The 26,039-nt window shown below is 40.0% G+C and overlaps 5 protein-coding genes across 5 annotated transcripts in view; 2 read left to right on the forward strand and 3 right to left on the reverse strand.

Moving 5' to 3' along the window:
• LOC140949704 (scavenger receptor cysteine-rich domain-containing protein DMBT1-like) overlaps positions 1-7,599 on the reverse strand; it is a 54,468-nt gene extending 46,869 nt beyond the window's left edge. The window contains exons 1-3 of the mRNA XM_073398843.1: positions 7,540-7,599; positions 6,783-7,020; positions 5,697-6,024 (exon numbers count right to left, since the gene is read on the reverse strand). Of these exons, the coding sequence (XP_073254944.1) occupies positions 5,697-6,024; positions 6,783-7,020; positions 7,540-7,599 (626 nt within the window). The remainder of the gene's footprint in view (positions 1-5,696; positions 6,025-6,782; positions 7,021-7,539) is intronic.
• Positions 943-3,565, forward strand: LOC140950805 (uncharacterized). Its single transcript, XM_073400026.1, has 5 exons — positions 943-992; positions 1,161-1,186; positions 1,677-1,802; positions 2,415-2,535; positions 3,311-3,565. The coding sequence occupies exons 1-5, from the start codon at positions 943-945 to the stop codon at positions 3,474-3,476; spliced, it is 489 nt and encodes a 162-aa protein (XP_073256127.1). The 3' UTR covers positions 3,477-3,565.
• A 2,491-nt stretch (positions 7,600-10,090) lies between the features above and the next one.
• Positions 10,091-13,759, reverse strand: LOC140951239 (scavenger receptor cysteine-rich domain-containing protein DMBT1-like). The gene is made up of 5 exons (XM_073400472.1): positions 13,613-13,759; positions 12,613-12,912; positions 12,178-12,234; positions 11,146-11,504; positions 10,091-10,825 (listed from the first exon to the last, which is right to left on the reverse strand). The coding sequence occupies exons 1-5, from the start codon at positions 13,725-13,727 to the stop codon at positions 10,757-10,759; spliced, it is 900 nt and encodes a 299-aa protein (XP_073256573.1). The 5' UTR covers positions 13,728-13,759; the 3' UTR covers positions 10,091-10,756.
• On the reverse strand, positions 13,737-19,872 carry LOC140949705 (scavenger receptor cysteine-rich domain-containing protein DMBT1-like; the record flags this gene model as incomplete). The annotated part of the gene is made up of 6 exons (XM_073398845.1): positions 19,764-19,872; positions 19,195-19,230; positions 18,478-18,783; positions 17,426-17,884; positions 14,944-15,339; positions 13,737-13,924 (listed from the first exon to the last, which is right to left on the reverse strand). Coding segments are annotated over exons 1-6 (1,482 nt in total), but the record flags the coding sequence as incomplete, so codon positions are not given.
• A 2,215-nt stretch (positions 19,873-22,087) lies between these two features.
• Positions 22,088-26,039, forward strand: LOC140950389 (uncharacterized). Its single transcript, XM_073399605.1, has 4 exons — positions 22,088-22,244; positions 23,867-23,992; positions 24,560-24,680; positions 25,454-26,039. Exons 1-4 carry the CDS (start codon positions 22,172-22,174, stop codon positions 25,617-25,619), a joined length of 486 nt encoding a protein of 161 aa, XP_073255706.1. The 5' UTR covers positions 22,088-22,171; the 3' UTR covers positions 25,620-26,039.

Consider the following 26,039-nt stretch of genomic DNA (forward strand, 5'->3'; position numbering starts at 1 on the left):
GACGCTCGTTCACTAGTTTTGTATATATTTAGCCATCTGCTCTTCCATCAACTCAGAATTAATATACTTGATGAACATTTTTCCTTAGAAACTAATCCACGATGGTCGGTTGCTAAGGCTTTTCCTCCCGCAACTTCGTAAATTCAATTTTTGGCTCACAGAGCAGTATTTTATATTCCAAATGAAGCAAGACATTAAAACATCTTAATTAGAGAAAAATTTTCTTCAAATTTTTACCATTGTAAAGGTATTTTGACGTTTCTTGAAAGTATGACGTCATAAGTGACACCTTTTTTTAGTAACAACATTAAAAACTTGCAAAGCAGTGTTCAAAACATTACAGACATTTTTGCTACACAAAAAGAATATGTATAGTGAAAACCCCACCTCAATCGGATAAAATGGCGTAAAGTTACAGCTAGTAAAAGAAATCAAATTTCCCCCCACATGACCATATATGGTCAAAATTAGGGGGATTTTAAACGCGAGAACAATGAATGTATTGTAACAGGAGCAAGGAAAAAGTTGCATAAAATCGAAATTGTAGTTTTTTTCTACTTACTTTTTTTTACTTACTTACGCGATTACGTCACGAAATACGTCATTGTGACGTCAAAATGACGTATTTCGAGACGAAAAACGTGTCATAGTACCACATACCCTAAGTAGAAAAAACTACAATTTTGATTTTAAGCAACTTTGTCCTTGCTCCTGTTCCAATACATTCAATGTTCTCGCGTTTAAAATACCCCTAATTTTGACCATATATGGTCATTTGGGGGAAATTTGAATTTCTTTAATTAGCTGTAACTTTACTCCTTTTTATCCGATTGAGATGGGGTTTTCACTAGAAATCATAGAATTCTATACAGAAAACTAAAGTAAAATTTTTACTATTTCTTTCCTGAATTTTTGTTCGGATGCCAAATTTGGACATCATTTATGACGTCACAACAGAAGTCACATGGGATGAAAGAAAAACCAATAAACAGGTAATTTATCAAACTACTTCCCTGCCAAGTTTCGTCACATTCGATGCATTCTACTTCTGTCTATGGTCTAATACTCTCAGTTTTGAGAGGCATTGGGAGGAAAAGCCCTAGCAACCGACCACCGTGATCCCTTCATTCACATTTTTTCGAGTTTTTTTTTTTGTTTAGCTCCTTAAATGATCATAAATACTGGAGTAAGTAACGAAGCTTGCAACATTTGATCGGATGATACTGCGGCCAGTAAGAGATTTCTCTCCAAATGCAATGAAGTCTGAATGTGGCCACAGTCTCCGGATTCTCTACCTAGGAATAACACGCACTCGCGTTGAGATATGTAAAGTTTGTGGAACTCAAACTTAATTCACCATTTTCACACAGACCATAATGCATCTTGTTTACCCCCCAAAACCTTGCATGACCATCGTCTGCGATTTCTCTTCGGATTATACCCAAGAGAAATTGAAAACAATGGTTATGCAAAATTTGGGGGGGCGGGGGGCGGGTAGGGGGTAAACAAGGTGCATTATGGTCTATGTGAAAGTACTGAATCAGTTGAAAAGATATTAAAATTCAGTTTGCACTAGCTTCCGATATAGTGTTATAGACAGTTGTTAGGTTGATCAGGTAGGGCCATATGAAACATATTGCACCATTTTCATGTTTTCTTTCCTAACTGGTTTGCAGAGGAATGGTCGAGTTGGAGCACTTGTTCCAAGTCATGCAATGAAGGAATTGAAATGAGAAACAGAACTTGTGAGCACTGTAACACAACTTTGCCAACACAAAGCTGCAAGAATCAACCATGTCCGGGTATGTAGACGTTACAGGGCTTCTAAACATGGCTTGCGCTGGTCAGCGAAACAATTCACCTTAACGATTAACAAATAAATGGCCTTAAGCAAAGGCGTTTTGAGTGACGAAGGTCAACCGTAAGTGGCGTTATGCATAATTGGGCAGTCGTTTTACCCAAATTTCGGGCACTGAATCGTAGCTATAAGAGTGAAGACACTTATTAATATAAATTTGGTGGCGTCAAGACTTTTAAAAAGGAAAACGCCTCACTACCAGTTGACGCGCGCCCCTTAAAACGCTCTTACCCGTAATTTTCTTGGTCTCTCTAGATCTATTTCTACCAATGCAAGCTACAACACCATAAACCAGCTAGCTAGTCAGTCAGACCAACAGCCATTTTAGTCATGTGAAGTGACAGTTACCGATATCATCACTCAGTGGCAGCGACGTCTGCAGTTGATAAAACCCGGTACTTTATGGTCTGATCAGTATTGCGCCCACGATCAACCTTCCTGTAGACTGGCGTTGTAAAGGGCAACTTTGATTCGCTCACCCATTTTCTTGTCCTGTCTCTTCCTTGGATGTTGTTAATGTCAGGACGCTTCTCTTGTGTATTTTCTTCCTTTACAGATATTCAAACTCAGATTATTGTGATCGTCGTAGTCACAGTTGTATTCATCTCCATCTTAACAGCCGTTGTTGTGGCTATCTTTTTTGTCAAAGGAACACATTCCGGAAAACCGAGAGCCAGGTTAGTTCGCATCAAGTTCGAACAAATACCACTTAACTGATGCGGTGGGAGATAAGCTACTTTTTATTCTAAATAACTGGGCCAGGGGTGAATACAGTTTTGGAATCGAATTCTGTTTTGAAACATTTGAGAATTAATCACGGCCCCAAAGTTTTGGTGCTGGTGGTGGTGGTAAAAAAGAGCATTATGATACATGCTTGTCAACTGCAATGGAAGTCACAAGTACTAATGAGACATACATTTGATGTAAAGGAAGACTGGCGCGAAACACTTTTGCGGCTATTCAAGAGTTAATAAATATTGACTCCCTCCCCTCCCCTCCCTTCCTCTCCCTCACGCAACCATGGTGCTAAAGATGAACCCTTATCAAAACTGGGGAAATTGGGTTTTTGAGAGTTTGTTCTTTGTGAACGATCATTAGGCTAACAAACCCTGCGTTGACACCGGCCTTTTTCTCAAATCTAATCGTCAGCTCTTTTCAATGAGGAACTACTAGTACCGTTTTCTGTTTCCCAAACTGAAAATGTTTGTGGGTACAAGGTTGAATAAGACACAAAAAACCAAACAACGTACAACACAAAAAAACTTAAGATGGCGGGCAAGTGGCCGTTCAGAGTAAAGAGAAAACAAGAGTGACTGTATTCGTCGAGACAAATTAAAACGAAATCTGCAAGGCGTCTAAACTTGTCAACGTCTATGGAAAACTAATGTGCAAACGTCTTTATAAATATTTTGCGCTGCGTTTTTCACTGATTGTCTCCCTTTTCTCTGACAGCTCTGTCGACTCAAGCAGGAGACTACGAACCATGACTCTCAAAAAGGTTCCAGGGGGAATCAACGTAGAACACAGAGGGTTTCTATTACAGCGCTTGATAGAGAGCAGAGGTTCACTTCAGACTAGTAAAACTACGTTGAAGGACTATGGAGAATCTAAACTATGATCCACCTTGCAGTTGGCAGTGATAAGCTAAGGTCACCCAACAGTAGAGAACTGAGGAAGATTTCTAATAGCCCACGTTCGATATATTAAAGTTCTAACATGACTCCGAGGCTTTCTGGTCATTTTTCCATATTTGGTTTGGTTTTCTTTGTGCTCAAGTCTCTTCTGGGAACTGCGAGACAATGGAGTTGTGTGAGAAATTTGTAATCTTGACCCTAAAGCCTCGGAGTAGGAGTCATGTTAGAATTTTAATATATCGAACGTGGGCTATTATGAATTTCTTTAATCCCGCTACTTAGTACCCGGACGATGAAGGGACATAGTTGTGGGTCTGCATTTCTGCCTGTGTCCTAGCCCCTCACTCAGAGGTTCCTAGGGCTTCGTAAAGCGTTCCTTTCCCACGAACTTTCCTTGGGAAGGAACGCCTGATGAAGCCCATAGAACCTCTGCGTGGGACCCACGTTTCCCAGCCGCAAACACAACCATTCAATTTGTAATTTATTTTTCATGTTATATCATTTAATGCTTTCTAAAAAAATTGGGGGGGGGGGGGTTAATTATCGGTTCAGGGATTTCTTGGAGGTTTTGATTTTTGCCCCCATTCGATCATCACCGTCGCTTGAAATCTGGAGTACCCCAATGGCTACCCATGTCCATGATTGAAAGCAGATGCATGCTTTGTGGCAATAATTTCGTGAAAATTTTGAAGTTTATTAAGCTAGGGATTGTGGGTTAAAGCCCTCTGCGAATTTTACAGGATTTCAGTGGCTCAAAGCGATGCTGCGGATAAAGTCAGCGAAAATAGCACTAATTTACAAATTGAAAGAGTTTTTGTTAACACTGGTGTCTTTGAATAAAATGTGTCTCTTACTTTGTGAAAAAAAAAATTAAATTAAAAAATGTGATTGTTACACGCGTAATGTGTGCTGAAATGCTTGGAAATAGCGGCGTGCGAGCGACCTACACGCAAAGTAGTTGTTCAAACCCTGGGGCCCTGGGTACTAGTTATTCACACTTTCAGTCCCAGTCTTGCCGGCGGACGCTTGACTGATTTCAACATCTGTAATAGACCTATTCGGCTAACTCAATGTTGTACCCAATTCAAACCCTTTGGGAATAAAACGTTTAGTTTCAGGAATTTCCATATCATTTAAATGTGAATGCCACATTATAATGCAAATACAATACACAAAGAATCTTATCCCCGGGAGATTTGAATTGGGTACAACATTGAGTTAGCCGAATAGGTCTATGTCAAGCAAACAATTTCCTTCGCAAAAGTGCGGGTGTTAGAATATCTTTAAAGGATTGTAATGCAAGATGTTTCTAATGGTGTCCATTATGACTTGGAAATACCCTCAAAGTGTACTGGAATTCGACCACATGGTGAAGACTTGACTTTCGTTCCAATCGCCGTCCTGCCAACTGCTAATTCAAAAGAAGGTGAAAGAGAGCACTGAGTCGCATCCTCTGCTGCATATTTTACTATCTTCCTCACTTTTTGGAGTGATCGTTTGTTACGGCTGCAAATTGAGTAATTGCGGCAGTGCAGAACCGATACATATAAGAGATGAATTTTGTACTTTCAGTAGCCAGTTATGTTCGCTAAAAATGTACAGGACGTTCGACGCAACTCAAAGACGTTTTACTGCGCTTCTCAAACACACGCGAACTCTGAAGTTCAAAAGCCAACTGACGTTTGCGTTTTTCGCTGCAGTCTATCCTCTTGGCGGACCTCTTAGGAAACACAACTTTACTTAAATGGGCTCAAAAGGTCATGGTTTGTGATCTGTGATTGGTGGATTTCGATCCGTTTTGTGCGTTTCTGTGTTTCAAGGTTCGTTGCTTGTGATTCCATTGTAAAACACTTCCACCGGTTTCTTAAAGTGGCGAATTAAAGACCTTTCTTATTTTCCCTTCGTTTAAAAATTCTCAGTTTAAGGCAAATTCGATGCTTCTTGGGCTGATAGTTTAAAGCAACTACAAAACCTTGGCAAAATACACTCATGGGGGGTTGGGTTTAGCTACGAGTCAAACCTTGAGTTTATTTTATATCAAATGTTTAGCGCCCATGTCTAAAAAGGGTAGCAATTCGAAACATATCACAGCTGAAAGCTGAGCGCAAATTGAGTACATGTCTATGAAACATTTATTTAATAATAAGGCCAAACTCAATTAACTCGTGAAGAACTATATAACGATACATTAATTATCCAAACATAGTTTGTTATTACTTTTATTACTTGAGCACAGGACACCTGCGTCTTCTCCATGATCACAGTCTTCTGTTCCCCAACCGTTGTGAGGACATTCTGTTAATGATCTTTCGTTTCCAGTACACGTTACGTCGTCCATCCATATTTTTCCATTTCCAGGTCCAAAAGCAGCCCACTTGAATGCCACTATAGCTCTTCCAAATCCAAGTTGGCGACAAACTACTGTGGCGTCATTAAGGTCCCAGTTGTCATCACACACTGTTCCCCAGGTTCCATTGTAAAACACTTCCACTCGGCCTTCTGAGATGGATCCACCATTGACCAAACGAACGACTGCGAAATGACCAATTGACTTTACACGATTTGTTGCCATTTTAGAAACGAGAAGGGAACTGGAGCCAAAATTTGTCTCGCAATTGTTTCTGATATCGTTACCAGGGACGCGCAGTCAGCTATTGGCCAATTGTTTGCCCTGTCCGTAGTAACAGTCCCAAAAGTCTTTGCGAAACTTAACTCAGTCCCGGCAGTTCCATTCTGGTTTCTTAAGTGGCGAATTAAGGAGCTTCCTTATTTTCCCTTCGTGTAAAAATTCTCAGTCTAAGGCAAATTCGATTCTTCTTGGGCTGATATCATTTAAAGTAAGTCTAACTTAAACTAAAAGACCACTGTTTTTGAAAATCAGTGGACCGCGAGATTAATAATAATAATGTCTGTAAGCGGGTTCAATTTTGAATACATTCTGGGCAGTCTAAAGCTTCATGACATAAAAGCACCGCTGACATATATATTTTTGATTTATAACCAGTTTTTAGTTTAGCCATCGAAAAACTTTATTCATAAGTTTGAAAGGCTGCTAGCTATAGGTGATGAATTGTATTTTGACTTAGTGCAATATATAAAATCAGCTCATCCTCGATTAACATAAGTTCAAATTAAACCACTTTTTGGTGGCGCGAAGCATGAAATAAGCCGGCAATAATAAAGCAAGTCAATTTCTGGTCTTTGTTTCAAACTTTCTACTTCTCAAATGTCTGGAATGAGCACTTCCGTGAAAAATCTATATGTTCTATACTACTGAACTTAATACATACCATTGTTGCTCCCTTCAACATAACGAAACGTTAAACCTGAAAAAAACAAAAAGATCCACAAGATTAGCTCTGGACTGGCAGACCACTGCACGTCAGAGGGGATAGTCGCGGGTTCGATTCCCGGGGCCTGAGAGTTACGGATGTACTGTCTTTGCTCTGCAAAAGGCGTGGCTATACTTTTGCATGGTTCGGGTGGCTTAGTATAGTAGAAATAGCGGTATTTTCTCCACTGGAAGGGCTAAAAACAGAGTCCTCAATTCAATCAATCTCTTCATGGTAACATTGACGCTTGAACTAGGACTTGGAACACTTTCTGATAAATATAATTTATATAGCATTTCAGTGGTGTTTAGCAAGAAAAAGCAAACACCTTTAACCTGAAAATAGAAGTAAAATGATCGAGAAGATGATTTTCTCGCGAATTTTGTATTTTCTGTGCATCGCTCTTGTTCTATGGCCGCGGTCACTGCCCACTCAGCGTTACAGCTGGATGCAATTAAACACTGAGAAACAGTAAACTTGAACTTTGTTCAAATACCTTAAGGAGTTTCAGTATAGGTTAACTTTTTGTTAAAAAAGATGTTTCGCTTAACCAAACGAAATAAAAGGCCAACGCGCGTGGATTGTAGGATAGAGAAAATGAAAAAACTGTCACTGAAGGTACAAGAAAGTACCTGATGATCACATGAATGCACGTGTTTGTTTTTATATAATCCGTCTGCGTTCCTAGAACTCAGCGAGCGTATTAGCGCCGAACCTGCAGAAAGGCTGTCGTTAAGGCCGGCGACAAACTAAACATTACGGTTTCATAATGCATGGTGATCTATATACAGTATATACCAGTACTGTAGGGTGCATCAGTGTCCAAAGTATTCAGTCCCAAGGGAAATCAAATCAAATCCAACAAAATTTTGTCGATTTTTATCAGATATCTTGCACAGAATTGGTAATGAAATTGATGAATTCACAGAATTTTCTGTAAATTCACATTTGTTGAAATTTTTTTTATTATGTAATGACTTACGTAATAATTTGTTATCAAATCAAACTGATGACACTTGATTGACTATTGTAATCATTGCATTGTATCATCTTTAGTATATTAAGTTGTTTTCTATCTTGAAGCTTTTGCGATACTGTAACTCATATAGTCATGCAAGTAAAGCCTATGTTGTTGTTGTTGTTGCTTTACAAAAGCGAAATATTTAACCGCCGCACGTGGCATCTTTTCTTTGTCTTACTATAACCCATATTTAGAAAAGCTATACATTCGGCCAGTGTCAATTCTACTGATGCCCTTGATGTTGATTTTCAAAAAGAAACAGTGATATAGAAAATGGAAGGTTAAAATGGGTAAATGGCGCAACGGAACGACTATGTTGTCACCATAAACGATAATATATTCCCCTCGAATTTTTCAAATTCAATTTTTGTTTAACAAGGTTGATTTTCCCATACTGAAAATGCGGTAAAAAGAAGTCTTGTTATCTGTATTTTTGCTCGCGCCCTGTGAGGGGTACTCCGTGTGCGACCTATACGGGGATCCGAAGCTTGCAAGAAAAAGGCACCTTTTTCTGGCTTCAGGCATATAAAAAGGGTATGGGTTTCACGAGTTGAAGGATATGATTATGAATTGGTAAGGAAATCTGTCATTTCGTCTTTAAAAGAAGTTAAATTTTAAGGGAATATCAGACCAGCCGTGTTTTATGGCTGTGAAAGGAGACAGTGCATTTTCTCCAGCTAAAACCAGGGATGTAGCTTTATAAGTCTAGGTATTTGAAGGGATTACGATTTCGATAAGAGGCAAACGAAAGAAGTACCTTTTATTTCAAAAATGGCATATAAAAGGATTAAGGGCTGGACTTCGGGCAGGAAAGGGCCCCCCGTATAAGACTTTATGCTCCATGTTCCTTTAGATAGTATTATTGAGTCAGTTATTGCTGTCGGTGGAGTCTTGCTTTGGGTGAGCTCTGTTTGCTGGGATACCCAATAATGACAATTCCAGTTTGGGATAAATTTGGCCACAAGAGTGGCCGTTTATTTCATTTAAGCATATCAAGCTAGGAAAGTCCAGATACACAAGAAGATTTATCCCAGCAAAGGTGAGGGCAAACCCGCCATCCGGGAGATGGTTGTTGCAGTGAGCAGAGAGGCCTTGTGCCTCGCTTTCATGTCTTAAAAACACAATATATAATGTCCCGGATGGCAGGAACGCCCCCTCCCCAGTAACTGGAGAAATGACACATTAATCAGTCACATTAAGCATAAAACCATTTATTTCTTTCAGACATAAATTTCCTTTATTGAGTGCCCTCCTCGGGGCTCCCGCGTTTTTCTGATTTATTTTGCCATTCTCTCTTGATTTTTTCATTGAATCCTGGTCGTTACCAAATCTGAGCAATCATACCACGAAACAGCGTTTAACCCTCAGCTTTTAAGGGGAGCGCAATTCAATTGATTTTTACTGCAATTGCACCTACGGCTACCCTTCCTAAACACAGAAACCCTGATCTAATATACGAATGACTTCCTATTTCTTTATCCAAACTCACGGCGCTTTCCAAAATTCAGAACTGGCCCCGGCCGAACTCAGTGGCCGGACCACACATTTTGGCAATGAAATAGCTTTATTCCAAGAGGTTTGGTTGAAAAACCATCTCCTTTGTGCATAACATTTAGGATTTCATCGATCTGAGCTGGATGACTAAGTTTTGATTAAAAGTGAAATTTTCATTGCGATGGGAATAGGCTGGCTGATCAGTTCTGACAAGTGGAAATCGCCTTCAGTATCATTGACCGTTTCAACGCTAAACAGATTTAGTATATACTAAAACAGTGCGGGATAGTGTTTTTCGCGCACTCTGATTGGCTACTCAACCTTCGGATATCCATGCATGCAGTGCTATTCACTGATTCACCTCCAGTTCCTCCAAGCGAGCGACGCCAAACTCGCGCAAGTCACGAACAAAATGGCTTGCCGCGGTTTGCTGCCGTAGCAAACAAAGTAATTTCACAAAGAATCAAATAATTCAAACTGATGCCGAAATACACGAAGGTGACGAAATTCGGTTTGGAAGTAGCCCGCGTAGTAGGCCCAAGAAAGAACGGGCGCGCGAGAGGGAGAAAAAAACCGGTAAAAAAGTTTTTGTTTAAAAATACAAATTAAGTCTTGCGTTACTTTATTTAGCTGACATGTTCATAAATAAGCTTAACGGTAGACAGAGTAGATTAAACAGTTTTTTTTGTACAGAATCGTTTTAAATACAAAAAGAATTCTTTGAAGAAATTTCCCCGCAAGTGCTAAACAAATGCCTTAAACAATTTTATTTGTCGAACAAGAAGACGCGACCGCCGCCGGTTCGGTCAGTGCGCCAAAATTGTAATCGTTGGCAACAGTAAATGAGTTAAAGTCATCATTTTTGTGCTCAATTATCTCACTATTTTAATATAATTATACTAAAACAATCATTTGCCTTAGTGTGGGTGGCTAGCGGGTTAGTAAACTCGACCCTTTAGATTTCAGGAAAACTAATGAGATGAAATTTAACTGTTAAGTTAAGATAGTGGTTCATATTTACTGCTTATTTTAAGCCACCAATAAAATACTAGTTGTCCTTTCGCGCGAAAACATGGTATGTTCACACATGAAAATAGAATATTATGATCACAAGCGAAAAGATCACCGTTGCTATGGTTGCATAATAAATCACATAATGGGTTTTATTATATAGTAAATATCGAACATTACATCGCCGCTTGGAGAACAGAGATACGAAATTTCTCCTCTCGTCTCGTGTCGAAAAATTTTCACCCGATGTGCTTATTACTCGTTAACAACGGTTAAGAAACACTCGAACTGGAGAAATTTCGTTTTTTTTTTCGTTTCTCCAGGCAGCCTGGTAATATCTTCTGTTTATAAACTCGATCCTTGAAAAAGTGCAAAAAACCAATCATTTCTCTCATTCAGTCTGCTTCTATGGTAGGGACTGGTACAGGTTTGTTTCCAGTTGAGAATAAACCGATGCATAAACTTCACGAGAGGCCTGCAAATAACAAAAGACCTGTTACAATACGTTTACCTTACTCAAATAAGTGACAAATAATCTAAATTAAAAACTATTGGGAGTGAACAAAGTTTGTAAGCCTTACAAAAGGGTGACATGCTTGGCGTAAGAGACTGTAAAGTTCTAATTCTGTGGATTTAGCTCCAATGACTTGGGGACCACTATTTCTCATATCATGTCTACGAGGGGCGTTCGGATAGAGAATCCAGTCTCCTAATATTCACTACTTTTTAAGATCCAAAGCCCTTCGAATGATTCACGGCTGAGTGCAACCGAAATTATTTTACGAAACTATTTACCTGTCCTATCTCCTCATAATCTTCATGCTCCTTTTTCTCTTTTTGGCTCACATAATGATTTCTATTCTCATTATAGATGTTCGTGCGCTGTAGCCCTTGATAACGATTTTCCAAGGAACAAATACCAGTGTGGAAAGATGTCTCGCCTTCTGATCTTGAAATATTAGCAGCATTGTTGTCTTCAACCATCTCAATATCCTCCCGTTTATTTTTCCTGGTATTTTCTTTTTTTCCATATAAGTGATGCCAGAGCCTCCAACTCACAATCCCCGTGCCCACGAGTGATACAAAAAGTAAAACGCCCAAGACAATCTCCGTGACAGTGATTGGACGGACAGGAATATGTACCTTTTTGCTACCTGAGAAAACAAAGGGTTTAGAAACTTTGACCATGTGTACAACAGCATAATCTTAACTTAATTCTTATTGGCATAAAGCAAGTAAAAACAAAGTACAAATGACACTGGTACGTATATTAGTTAATGCTTAGCCCGAGAAAACGGCCGACATTTAGCGACGCTACAACTGGATTCCCCGCCAAATGACGTCTGAGGAACGAGCGCAGAAATTCCACCCAGATCTGGGTAGTCTGGGTCGTCAGTGTAGTGCTTCTGATTGGTTGAATCAAATTTCCCACGCGGCACGACCAATCAGAAGCACTACCCAGATCTGGGTAGTGACGCGTCATCAGTATGGAATCTCTACGCTCGTTTCTCAGACGTCATTTGTTAGGGAAACCAGTGATACCGTCGCCAAATGTCGACTGTTTTCTCGGGGTAAGTAATGCTGGGAAAAGTTTCTTCAAACAGAATTAATGTCACACTCGTCACACCAGGTCTTATTTCCTTCTCTGTTCTACGTGTAACTTCCATGATGAGGAGAACGGAGAAAATGATTTATACCTGAACCAAGACGCTTAGGAGCCCTGACTTCAATGTGCCCATCCCAGGCTCCATTATGCCCATTCCAAACAGAGCTGAACTTTTCACAGGAACCAGAAATTATATACTTACTTTACTTGATCAAACATACCTTTTAACGCTTTTGTTTCCGCTTTTGGTGAATAAGTGGGCAGGCCTTTTTCAGGATCTGAAAAAAGAAATGATTTTAATTACTTCACGTCAGTTTTGTCTGGCACGACCAAGTTCATTAGCTCCACCTAAAAGGCCGACTAAATTGGTTAACCGAGAGTAATCACTGTAGAGTTAAGAAACGGACATAAGATTTCAAAGAAATTATATGTAAGATACCTGACCGTGTTCCGGGCAGTACCTTAAACATTTGCACGTGTCACGCTGGTGGTCCAACGGCAGTCATTGTCTGATCAGTCTGATGTTGTTTCATCGAACTCTGTTGGTCTCTTGTTGTTTTTTTCCATATTAAACGGACTCGTACCCAGCCCCCCGGTTTGAAATTAGCCAATCAGCAGTTACTGCTAAGCTGTGTTATCTGTGTTATCGTAAGTACCTGAAATGCACATCACACAAGCTGCTCTGTTTATACAGTCCTGGGAGCTTTTCGACTCCTTGTGGTCACAATTTGTCAGTGATGTCTCATTTCCAACACAATGAACGTCATAGATCAATTTTTTTGAAGGGAAACCCGTAGATGTAATTGCTGCCAAAGCTCCTTTAAACCCGAGCTGACGGCAGACCACGGTGGCGTCCTTTATATCCCAGTTGGTACCGCAAACGCCTCCCCAGGTTCCTTTGAAGAACACTTCAACTCGGCCTTGAGATGTAACATTACCCCAACCAACCAATCTAACTGTTTTTAAAAGAAAAAATAAGATAATATTAAAGATTCTTAATTGGCGGTAAGTTTTTGCAAGAATTGAGTGAATCAATACAGTTCGTGACCTATATTGGGACCAATCGTTTTTGGTTGGTTGGCTTAGTTGCGTTTTTTCACGTTCTATTGGTGGTGGTATTTACCGAGCCGCAAAGGAGAGAAACAATAATGAGACCTTCCAACGGGGTAGGAACGGCATGTGACAAGGCTCAAAAAACTGGCCACAATCCTCTTAGAAAGCACCCGCAATCTACAGAAAAGGAGGAAAAACTCAGTGCGGCAATGACATTTAGTAGCCTCGGGCGACAGGCAGTCTCAGAAATGACCGACAAAGTGATAGCATCCGCCCCCCCGCCCCCCCCCCCCCCCCTTCCACTTTGAATGGTCTCAATAATTCTCTATAACTGTTCCGATCTAACAAGGTCAGGAAAACAGCCATTATTACAGACAATGTTCCGCTATTATAACCCCATTGCGTGCATGTTCAGTAATCGGCTCAGCTCGACAACGGGTAGAAAGAATAACTATAGTGTTAGTAATTTCAGTCCCTACACAAGTCTACACTTTAAAGAATGCGAATAGATGTTCACTGTGAGCTTTTATATTATCCTCTTACATCTAGCAATTTCTTTTTCCTTTTAACCTTTTATTTTACTCAGAAGAACGTTGTTTTTACCTGAGGCGCAAACTACACCTACATCTTCACTGTGTTCACAGTTTTGTTTTCCCCAGCCGTTGTGACGACACTCTGTCAATGATCTTTCATTACCAGTACACCTTACGTCACTCATCCATATTGTTCCATTCCCTCGCCCAGAGGTCGCAGACACGAATGTTTTTACAGCTGGACCATATCCAAGCTCCCTGCAAACTACGCTGGCGTCTATGAGGTTCCACGAGTCATCACACACTGTTCCCCAGGTTTCATTGTAAAACACCTCTACTCGGCCTTGCAGGATAGAATCTGTACCATCGACCAAACGAACATCTAGGACATAGCACATAAAATAAGGGGCATGATTCCCAGGACGATCTCTTTTAGAGTGACAGAGAGTACTTTTTTTTGGAGTGGCCGTTTTAAATAAATTTCTATCGTTCTTAATTGGTCATAAGCAACCACTGAGCACATAGTTCAATACGGGTGAAAACTAGATTACAGATTCCCAATACATTTAACACATAAATTTTGTACTTAAAGGGGCTGTGTCATGGCAGTCCAGTTCATTTTGTTTAATTTTGCCAATCACTCACCTTCAATCGGTATGGAACTTAAAGTATACAAAGAGATTACATGCAAATGACAAAATCAGAGATCCGAGACAAACAAATATGTCTCCTGAGCATTATTTTTGAAGTTGTAAGCAGCAGGGATCAGCTTTAAAAAACTGTTAGGCTGAAGAGTTTTCAAAAACCCTTATTTCAATCCGTTTCAATCTTCTTCAGTTTTGCCCATACGTGGCATCTGTTTTTCTGTTATGTTATTTTAACCTTCCTTTATAGTTTCAAGCGGTTATTTTCATGTTTCTCTTAATTTAACAAGCATTTTGTAATTTTCCAATACGGCTGAATTTCGTGACACAGCTCCTTTAAGGGGGCAGCGTCTCATTTATGACCATTTATGTTCGCTAAATGAACAGAAGATTATATGCAACTCAAGGACTTTTAGTGACAAACAAACCTCCAATGTGTAGAACCCAGGTCTGACCTGGTTATAGTAGTGACCCCTGTGGCCAAGCCTGTGGAGGGCGATCACCTCCCATAAACTAACACAGCCCTTGGCAAAATAATACACTCATATGAGGTTCGACTTTAGCTAAGATTTCAAAACTTGGGTGTATTTTACATTAACTGTTTAACGCCCATGTCTTAACAGCTAGGGTAGAAATCCGTAAAGTCAGCTGAAAACAGAGCTCAAATGTGTGGAAGGTAATGAAGCATATAAGGCTAAACTTTATTAATTCGTGAAAGACTATAACTATACATTAATTATCAAGAAAGGTCTATTACTTGAGCACAGGACACCTGCGTCTTCACCATGATCACAGTCTTCTACTCCCCAACCACTGTGAGAACACTCTGTTAATGATCTCTCACTGCCAGTACATCTTGCGTCATCCATCCATATCTTTCCATCTCCAGGTCCAAAAGCAGCTGATATATAAGCCTTTATAGCTCTTCCAAATCCAAGTTGGCGACAAACTACTTTGGCGTCATTAAGGTCCCAGCTGTCATCGCACACTGTTCCCCAAATTCCATTGTAAAACACTTCTACTCGACCTTGCGCATGCGATATGGAATATCCACCATTGACCAAACGGATGTCTGAAATAAACAGGAACTCGGCAATACACAAGTTACTTTTTGTCAAATACTGTCTTTTTCGAGGCTTTTTAATAAGCGGCCCTTGTGATGAGTAACGTCATCACCGTCCCACAGTCGGACATCTGAAATATTTTACATCATTCACAGTTCTAGAATCCGCTTTATTTGAACTTCGTATTGTTCCCGAAGCATCACGTGGTCGCTGCGTCTCACTTAGCTATTATCCATGCACTTAGTGATGCGAGCAAAGTATCGTCTCTTTTACGTTAGCCTACGAATACAGACGTATTTCCGGTCGTCGCAGGCTTCTCTCCACCCGAAAAGTAACGTCTGCGAAACCGAGTCGCCCAAACGATTTCTGTTACGTAAACCTTTTGTTATATTGTTGACCAATCTGAATAGAGGATAAAAGCGAAGCTCGAGTTACTCCTTGCGCCATCGCGAGCTGGCGTGTCTAGGATTTTGAAAAGATTTTTCAAATAACCTTTGGATCGGGATTTTCCAATTTCCAGATTACAAGCAAAATTTCAGGCGATGTTGAATGCCGCTTTCTCTGTTGAACTGATTATCTGAAGCTGTGGATAAGATTTGTGTTATTTGTTGTTTAGCCAAATAAAATAGTTCGTGACACAAGCAAAATAACAGAAAATGATCGCTACAGCAAGGAAAAATAATATGACATCGCGCTCAGACTCTCCGAGAGTCTGAGGGCCATGTCATGGTTTTTAAATGGCATTTACACTGTACTTAAGTTTAACCAAAGCTGACCGGAAGAAGTGGTGAATCGATAGCACAGGCACATCCTTGGTTGAGTCAAAAATCTATAACAGCCATTCGTTAAAAATTTCAAAATCCTACAAGCAACGCCATTTTAAACCTGGGCCGCACCAAGCGTAAAATAACCTTTCAGTTTACAGGAGACCTTTAACAATAACCATTAATAATTAGCTTTGAAAGATGAACCATAAGTGAAAAATCTAAAGCGGCTAGCTCATGACAAACTGCCAAAAATCCTCCAAACTTTCATGCGAGGAACATAAAAGGAACAAAACAGCATAACCGAGGCATGAGGCGTCTACTGTCGTTAGAACATTTATCAGTTTCGAACGTGAACAAAACGCATCAAGGTGTGATACATCATGGACTCAAATAGATAAAAATATTCCTCTAATCTCTTCTTCAATATGAATCCGCTTATTTAATCAATCGGTTCCAAAATCCTGGCAAATTAAGGGTCAATTAACTTTTGCAAACGCGCCGTCTAGGTGTTTCGACTTGTAAACATATCCACCACGTTCGAATCTTGCGAGAAGATGAATTCTTTCGAGTTAGTTCTTGGTTTTTAACAGCTAAACTGAGTTTGGCGCGAGCTTTTTAATTTTTTATAATTTTATTGGAGTTCTAGCATTCAAATTTAATTGTCTTTTATACATGTAATTCTTACCTATTTCGCACATTATAATTAGTGAATATTCTTGTGGACCCAATTGGGAGAACTAATAAAATGTATTGTATTGTATTGCACAGAAATCGTTTGGTGGCTCGGGTTCGCAGACGTTACTTTTTGAGTGCAGAGAAGCGACGACCGAAAATACGTCTGCGTTCTCGGGCTACTTTTACGTCACCCTTCCCTGAAATTTGTCTGGCAAATCTTAACACTTGGCGCACAAACAAAACAGGACTAGCTGTTCCCCGGACGAGCAAGTTTTCACCATAATAAAGATCATGAACTATCTAACATTTTCCTCACCGAGTAGATAGCAACGTCTGCCTGCTTACTGCTGTTTGGGGGTTGAAGAGGACGAATGTAAAAAGCACTTCAAGTTTAACTAATGGATATCAAATGCTCTTTTTGGGGGTAGAAAATTACGAAAATGTTTGAGAAGAAAGATATCAATGACCAACGCATTATTCCTCTTCAACACACAAGTCAATGAGGTCAAATTGTGGCCTTCCCTGAAAAAAATTGGCTTAAAGGCGGACCTGGATAATAAGTTGATGATCCCTTTGTCAACAACCACTGTTTTATCTTGATATGATATTTATTACATAACCACCTGACAAAATGGTTTTATATTTCGTTGGTGTTTATATGATAACTACAGCATTACATGACCGTTTGGAGATACGAGATTTCTCTTCTCTTGTTAAGAAATTACTTTCCAACTAAGAGAAATTTCGTATCTCCGCGCGACCGTGTAATACAGTCGAATCCCACTGAATTTTTGAACTCCCAAGATAAATTTGTGAGACAAACGATAATTCTCTCTATCATTGTATCTAAAGCGGTCAGAAAACGTTGTTACTTTACCTAGGGGGGCGCAAACTACACCTGCATCTTTACTGTGTTCACAGTTTTGTTTTCCCCAGCCGCTCTGATGACACTCTGTTAATGATTTTTCGTTACCAGTACACCTTACGTCACCCATCCATATTGTTCCATTTCCTTGCCCAAAGGTCGCAGACACGGATGCTTTTACAGCTCGACCATATCCAAGCTCCCTGCAAACTACGCTAGCGTCTGTAAGGTCCCACGAGTCATCGCACACAGTTCCCCAGGATCCATTGTAAAACACCTCCACTCGGCCTTGCAGGATAGAATCTGTACCATCGACCAAACGAACGTCTAGGAAATAGCACATTAGACTAATTTGCAAACGTCAAACCAACATCTAATTCACGTTTTAATCGATCGTAAGGATTCCAGGGAATCGAAGAAGTCTGTTGTCATTGTTGTCTTATGAGCGACCAAAACTACTAATTTTAGACCGACTACTTCGGTGTTGATTGGTGTGTTTGATATAAACGACCATCGCAGAGCCCCGATACATTTAAGACATACTAAACTTTGCACTTTCAGCAGGTAGCATTTGAACAACGTTAACTGAATATACGGCACGTTCTGCGCTACTCGATGACTTTTAGTGACACTGGCTGAGAGCCCCAGTATGTAGAACCCACATGAAAGGTGATGCCTATTTCCCTTTCGTAAAAGGTCTTTGCCTTTTTTAACGGTCGATGCCACCACTGGTAACCAAGGCGTTAGTCACAACTGATGTAACATATTCCCTGGATCAAGTTACAAGAAAAGGAAAACAGTACGTTTTCGAATAGTCTTAGAGAGAACGACGCTGGAGCCTTAGTTAAATTTACGTTAAAAGTTATAGAAAGGGCTAGGGTCATAACAGTACACTAATTATCAAAAAAAGTCCTTATTACTTGAGCACAGGACACCTGCGTCTTCACTATGATCACAGTTTTCTATTCCCCAACCGTTGTGAGAACACTCTGTTAATGATCTCTCACTACCAGTACAATTTATGTCATCCATCCATATTGTTCCATCTCCAGGTCCAAAAGCGGCGGATATGTACGCCTTTATAGCTCTTCCATATCCACGTTGGTGACAAACTACTTTGGCGTCATTAAGGTCCCAGTAGTCATCACACACTGTTCCCCAGGTTCCATTGTGAAACACTTCCACACGGCCTCCTGAGATGGATCCACCATTGACCAAACGAACGACTACAAAATGACCAATTGACTTAAGTAAGTAGAATGGCTCCATCCCAGGAAGACATTTATAGACTAAAAAACGCACTTCAAACGTGCGATCAATTTTGATTACATTATATTCTGAGCAGTCTATAGCTTTATTCATATAACCAGTTTTAAGCCGTCGAAAAACGTTTTTCATCGGTTTGGAAGGCTATAAACTAGGTAATGCATTTTATTTTGACGAAGTATGATGCATAATATCAGCTCGTCTTCGATTGACAGAATTTTAAAAACACTTTTTGGAGGTGCGAATCATGAAGTAAGCTAATATAATAAATCAAACTTTAATTTTTACTAGTGAAATGTCTTGAATGAGTACTTCCATGATCTTATAGTTTATATGTTTTCAAGATGTTATATACTTTGCTTAAAACCTACCATCGTTTCCCCCTTCAACATGACGAAACAGAAAACCTGAGAAGAATAGAAGATGAAGCACAGGATTAGTTCAGGACTTGTAGAAGCTTGTAGACTACCGTACGGAGCTGAGAGTTACAGACCAGCATAAATGTACTCTGGCTTTGCCCTGCAAACGGTTTGACTTTTACGTGGTTCATATGGCATCGTTTAAATAGCGATCTTCTTTCCACTATCTTTATCTCCGTGGTAAATACATTGTCGGAGCTTAGCGTGAGATTTTAGAAGTGTACAAAGGGGGGTCTGGGGGTATATTAGCCTGCGCGCAGACGAACTCTGGTTCGTCTGCGCGAAGGCTAAGGGTATACTCACCCAGAAAATTTTTCAATTTACAGTGGCGGATATGCTTTTCCCTGCGTTTTCCGCGGGACATTTTCCGGAAATAAATACGAGGGAAAAAGCTGTAAGGAGGGCAGGGAAGGGTACATTTTCTTCGTTTTACGCGCCAATATTAAACAGCTTTCTTCTGATCTATGAATTATTAAGTACTTCAATGGTATTTAGCACGGAAAAAAAGAAACATCTCTTACCTGAAAACAGAAGTAAAATGATCGAAAAGATGATGTTATCGCGAGTTTTGTTGCTCCTTAGCATCGCTCTTGAGGTTGTCCTTAGCCGATCACCCATCACTCAGCATTATGCCATAAACAACACGCTGCTTATACACAACTCTACTGCTCAGTTTGCTTCTATCTTATATCTTGCTGAGCTGTGTGTGTGTGTGTTAACTTTTTGCTTATCATGATACGCCGAAAAAGATTTTCAGTTTTCGTTGTGTGTTTTTGAACAAAAAGAAATAAATGGTCACTGTGGTCATTGTGGATTGTAGCGTAGAGCTGAAAATGAAAAACAGCACGCCCGCCGTTTGGTCATTTTTTTTAGGTGTGTGTGTTCCTCGAACTCAGCGAGCAATCCGTAGAAAGGTTGTTCAGGCCGGCAACAAGGACCATAAAATAAAAATGAAAAAAGAGTAGTGACCGTTTTTTTTGCAAGGTGATATTTGCTTCACAAAAGCGAAATATTTATGCTGTGCATTCGCCCTGTCAGCTCCAGTCTCCACTGATGATGATTATGCTGGTGATGATAACAGCAAATATTTCAACATTATTATACATGTAAATAGTGAAAGAGTAAAAGCTAAAAAAAATAAAAGTGTTGTAACAAAAGATGAAGTGTTTTCCTTAAACGTTTTGTATAGATTGTTCCAAACTGAAATATGAAATTACGACTCTATTATTGTATCATTGTTGCTACTAAGGCGAAGATAATGCATGCGCCTTTCCGTTAATTTGTTGTGCTGAATCCTTCCGTTACCAAATCTGTGCATTCAGCCCGCTCCAGCTCCACTTGATGACGACGTCATGATTCTGAAGCAAAAGCAAAATTTCAACACAACGGACAAAGATAACTCGCTTAAAGTTTCACAGTAAAAATCAAGAAGATTAATTTTCCAAACTGTAATTGTAACTGGTACTACCCTACTGTACGTTACTTTTACCACTGTTGATCAGTAAACGATTCTAGGAAACTTTACACTTACCCCCCCCCCCCCCCTCCCCCTCCTCACCCTCCAACGTTATCACTCACTAGCTTCTCGGTTAGTACAAAATATTGGGTCAGTAGTGGACGGGTAGGTGAATAGTCTCCCAGACCTTAATTATGCTGTCAAAATCTCTCGTAACGGACACCTAATTTGGTCCCTGGAACGTACTGTCCACCATAGACACCATGACGATAGATACTGACTTATGATGGGACGGTTGCAGAGGTGTTCAGTCACAGTAGTGTTAATATGTAGAAGTAGGCAGTGGCTCGGGACATTTTGGGTAGTCTTATACCAAGTACTACCCTTTAGTAGCGTTGTGGCGATATCCGTGACGCTATTAAACCTCTATTGTCTTTCATTTGGAAGCATTCCATGTGGAATAACTAAAGAAAACGCTTGTTTTGATATTTCTGGCTAATAATTCCTGAAGTCTCTAGCAGTGATGCGTCCTGCTTGGGTCTGTATTTAAAAGCACACTCGAAAGAAAATTTGCACCAAGCCAATATTATGGTTGGTGCTCCAAATCTTTTGATACCAAAAAGAGCTTTTAAGAAAAGTAACGTTGCATGATGTCCGTCAAACTTACTCACTTCTGTAAAGAAGTGGATATATACGATAACCGTGAAAATGAAAAACTTGTTCTCCTCTCCTTTATGTATATTAAATACCCTCCTCCATTTCCCTTTTCCATCTTTAGATCCTTTTTCATGAGTTAATGCTTTAATAAAATATATGGGTTATATTATGTCACGAGTGTAATAATTATTTTAATCACATTTATTTTACGTATACTAAATATATTTTTATTCGACTTATTCTATTCGAAATATTATTTAAATTATTAATTGTGATTTATTCGAAAGTTTTGCTTTTTCCTGGCCATAATTTTGAATTTAGTTAGAGTGCAAGTAAAAATCATGGTAATTCTTGGTTTTAAAGTTTTCTTTCGTAGTAAAGTAAGGTCACGTAAGTAACGATCAGGTAAAATTACAAATGAAATTCTAGAATGATCGCGTGACCAAGTGTGTAATTTATGGATCAAGGTCAAAGGTGTACAGGCTAAAATATTTACATAATAAATTATGTTCATTCAGTTCCGTTTCGCTCGATCGATGGACTGAATAAAATAGCTACTGCTCTAAAGGCAGGCTAGAAGCAATGGAAAGTTAGTTACGAGAAGAAATCTATGAAATCAACCCCTTTAATTCTGGGGTAAGTGTATTACCCTTTCCAATTTGGATCAGTTTGTATATTGGTGATTTGTTAATTTATGTTGTTTTCCTTGCAGTGGTACGTCTATCTCGGTGTTGCTCAAACCTAAACAGCGATCAAGTCTTGTAGTGATCTCCGCGAGGTGGTTGAATTTTAAATCTTTGAATCCACCCGTTGAAGATGCTCTTAGTCAGTGAAGTTTTGCTGCTTTTTCAAGCTTTGAATTTATTGTTGGTAACTTCGGACCATCCAGGTAGGAAAGAAAATTCTTCCTGAGTTCGCCGGCACAAATATAGTTTTTAAGATTGTATAAATTATAAAATTGTTAAGAAACCAGGACATTATAAGATATTCTATCATCTAGTTCACTACTTTGTCAAGTATAGTTAAATGAGCACGCAAGAGAAGAATTCTTAAAGTGTAAGTGTCAGAACGAAGATTCTCGGTTCTGAAAAGTTGTTAAGCAGTCGCCATATTTTCTCACGTGAGGCTGATAGCGAGAGCACTGGACGCAAGTGGTGATGGGGGGAGGAGGGGGGAGTGGGGGGAGTGATTGATGGGAGGTAGAAAATGGCCTAAAAATGAAGAAGCCAGAGCTTTTAAATTTTCTTCAGAGGAATCAAAATCAGCGTTGTCGGATCGTAGACGCTCGTTCACTTATTTTGTATATACTTAGCCATCTGGCGCCAGTTGTTGGAAAGGTGAATAGTGTTATCCGTTGGATAAATCACTATCCACTGGATAGCGCAATTAGTTTCCCTAATACTTCACCGTTGGGTAGCGATTTATCCGATGGATAGCGCTATCCACCGGATAAATCACTATCTAGTGGATAAGTACTATACTGTAAAATCCCACGTCACAGTTAAAGCCCTGGGCTTATATAACTTCATAAGGCTTTTGGGTGGGCTGATAAACGGTGGCAGGGGGGGGGGGGGGCTTAAAACGGGGGACGGCTTAAACGAGGGATTTTATGGTATCGGGGAAACTAATTGCAAAATGACTATTCACTGGATGGAGATTTATCCAGTGGATAGCGCTATCCAGCCTCTGAACAACTGAGGCCTGCTCTGCCATCCCCCAATAGTATTAACTACGAATTAATATTCTTGACAACATTTTTCTTTAGAAACTAACCCCTTCATTCACATTTTTTCGTGTTTTAGTTTGTTTAGCTCCTTAAATGATCATAAAAATATTGGAGTAAGTAACTTGATCGGCCGATACTGAGGCTCCAGTGAGAGATTTCGACTACAAATGCAATGAAGTCTGAATGTGACCTCAGTCTCGGCATTCTCTACCTAAGAATTACACGCACGCGCGTTGAGATATGTAAAGTTTATGGAACTCAAACAGTTAATTCACCATTTTCACATAGACCATAATGGACCTTTTTTACCCCCCCAAATTTTGCCTAACCATTGTCTCCGATTTCTCTTGGGACCACTGTTATATCATCATCATCGTCAACTGCCATTTACTAGTAGTAGGTTGGCTATCATGGATCTCCAGCTGTTCCGATCATCTGCTCTTCTTACGCATCCATTATAGGTGTGTCCTAACCATTCTTTGATGTTTGTCGTCCGGGTAACTCTTAGTCTCCACCGTCCTCTCTTCCCTTCAATTTTGCCTTCCAGTAACTGTTATACCCAGGCTAAATTGGAAACAATGGTTATGCTAAATTTGGGGGGGGGGTAAACAAGGTGCATTATGGTCCATGTGAAAGTAGTGAATCAGTTGAAATATACTAAAATTCGATTTGATATATTGATATATTTCCAATATAGTGTTATAGATCGTTGTTAGGTTGATCAGGTAGGGCCATATATAACATATTGTACCATTTTCATGTTTTCTTTCCTAACTGGTTTGCAGAGGAATGGTCGAGTTGGAGCACTTGTTCTAAGACATGCGATGAAGGAATTAGAATGAGACACAGAACTTGTGAGCACTGTAACACAACTTTGCAAACACAAAGCTGCAAGAATCAACCATGTCCGGGTATGTAGACGTGACAGGGCTTCTAAACATAGCTTGCGCTGGTCAGCGAAACAATTCACCTTAACGATTAACAAATAAATGGCATTAAGCAAAGGCGTTTTTGAGTGACGAAGGTCAACCATAAGTGGGCGTTATGCATAATTGGGCAGTCGTTTTACCCAAATTTCGGGCACTGAATCGTAGCTATAAGAGTGAAGACACTTATTAATAAAAATTTGGTAGCGTCAAGACTTTTAAAAAGGAAAACGCCTCACTACCAGTTGACGGACGCCCCTCAACGGCGCTCTGGCCCGTAATTTCCTTGGTCTCTCTATTTCTACCAATGCAAGCTATTTAAGCAATAGACCACACTTTCTATGGGTTTACCGGCGTGATAACCAACGCTGGATGTTGGGAGAACACGAGAAAAGCTTGTAAACCACGAGCCGAAGGCACAAGAGGGTTATCACGCTGGACTGGCGCTTTAACGGGCAACTTTAATTCGCTCACCCATTTTCTTATCCTGTCTCTTTCTTGAATGTTGATAATGTCAGGACGCTTCTCTTATGTATTTTCTTCCTTTACTAGATATTCAAACTCAGATTATTGTGATCGTCGTAGTCACAATTGTGTTCATCTCCATCTTAACAGCCGTTCTTGTGGCTATCTTTTTTGTCAAAGGAACACATTCCGGAAAACCGAGAGCCAGGTTAGTTCGCATCAAGTTAGAACAAATTGCACTTAACTGATGCGGTGGGAGATAAGCTACTTGTTATTCTAAATAACTGGGCCAGGGGTAAATACAGTTTTGGAATCGAATTCTGTTTTGAAAACAGAAAATTTTGGTGCTGGTGGTGGTGGTAAAAAAAGCATTATGATTCATGCTTGTCAACCACAATGGAAGTCACAAGTACTAATGAGACATACATTTGATGTAAAGGAAGACTTCTGGCGCGAAACACTTTTGCTGGTCTTCAGGAGTTTATATTGACTCCCTCCCTTCCCTTCCCTTCCCTTCCCTTCCCCTCCCCTCCCCTCCCTCACGCCACCATGGTGCTAAAGATGAACCCTTATCAAAACTGTGTAAATTGGGTTTTTGAGAATTTCATGTTCTTTGTGAGCGACCATTCTGCTAGCAAACCCTACGTTGACACCGGCCTTTTTCTCAAATCTAATCGTGCTTCGCTCTTTTCAATGAGGTACTACTAGTACCGTTATCTGTTTCACAAACTGAAAATGTTTGTGGGTACAAGGTTGAATAAGACACAAAAACCAAACAACGTACAACACAAAAAAAACTTTAGATGGCGGGCGAGTGGCCGTTCAGAGTAAAGAGAAAACAAGACTGAATGTATTCGTCGAGACAAACGAAATCTGCAAGGCGTCTAAAATTGTCAACGTCCTTGGAAAACTAATGTGCAAACTTCTTTCTAAAAATTTTGCGCTGCGTTTTTCACTGATTGCCTCCCTTTTTTCTGACAGCTCTGTCGACTCAACTAGGAGACTACGAACCGTAACTCTCGAAAAGGTTCCAGGGGGAATCAACGTAGAACACAGAGGGTTTCTATTACAGCGCTTGATAGAGAGCAGAGGTTCACTTCAGACTAGTAAAACTACGTTGAAGGAGTATGGAGAATCTAAACTATGATCCATCTTGCAGTTGGCAGTGATTAGTTAAGGTCACCCAACAGTAGAGAACTGTGGAAGATTTTTAATAGCCCACGTTCGATATATTAAAATTCTGAACATGACTCCGAGGCTTTCTGGTCATTTTTCTATATTTAGTTTGGTTTTCTTTGTGCTCAAGTCTCATCTGGGAGCTGCGAGACAATGGAGTCGTTTTGAACATAAAGCCTCGGAGTTGGAGTCATGTTAGAATTTTAATATATCGAACGTGTGCTATTATGAAGTAATCCCGCTACTTAGTACCGGACAATGGAGGGACAGAGTAATCGAGGGTCTGCATTTCTGCCTGTGTCCTAGCCCCTCACTCAGAAGTTCCTAGGGCTTCGTCAAGTGTTCCTTTCCTACGAACTTTCCTGGGGAAGGAACCACAGGCAGCCCAAGC

The sequence above is a fragment of the Porites lutea genome, chromosome 10 (genome assembly GCF_958299795.1).
Source record: "Porites lutea chromosome 10, jaPorLute2.1, whole genome shotgun sequence".
NCBI lineage: Eukaryota > Metazoa > Cnidaria > Anthozoa > Scleractinia > Poritidae > Porites > Porites lutea.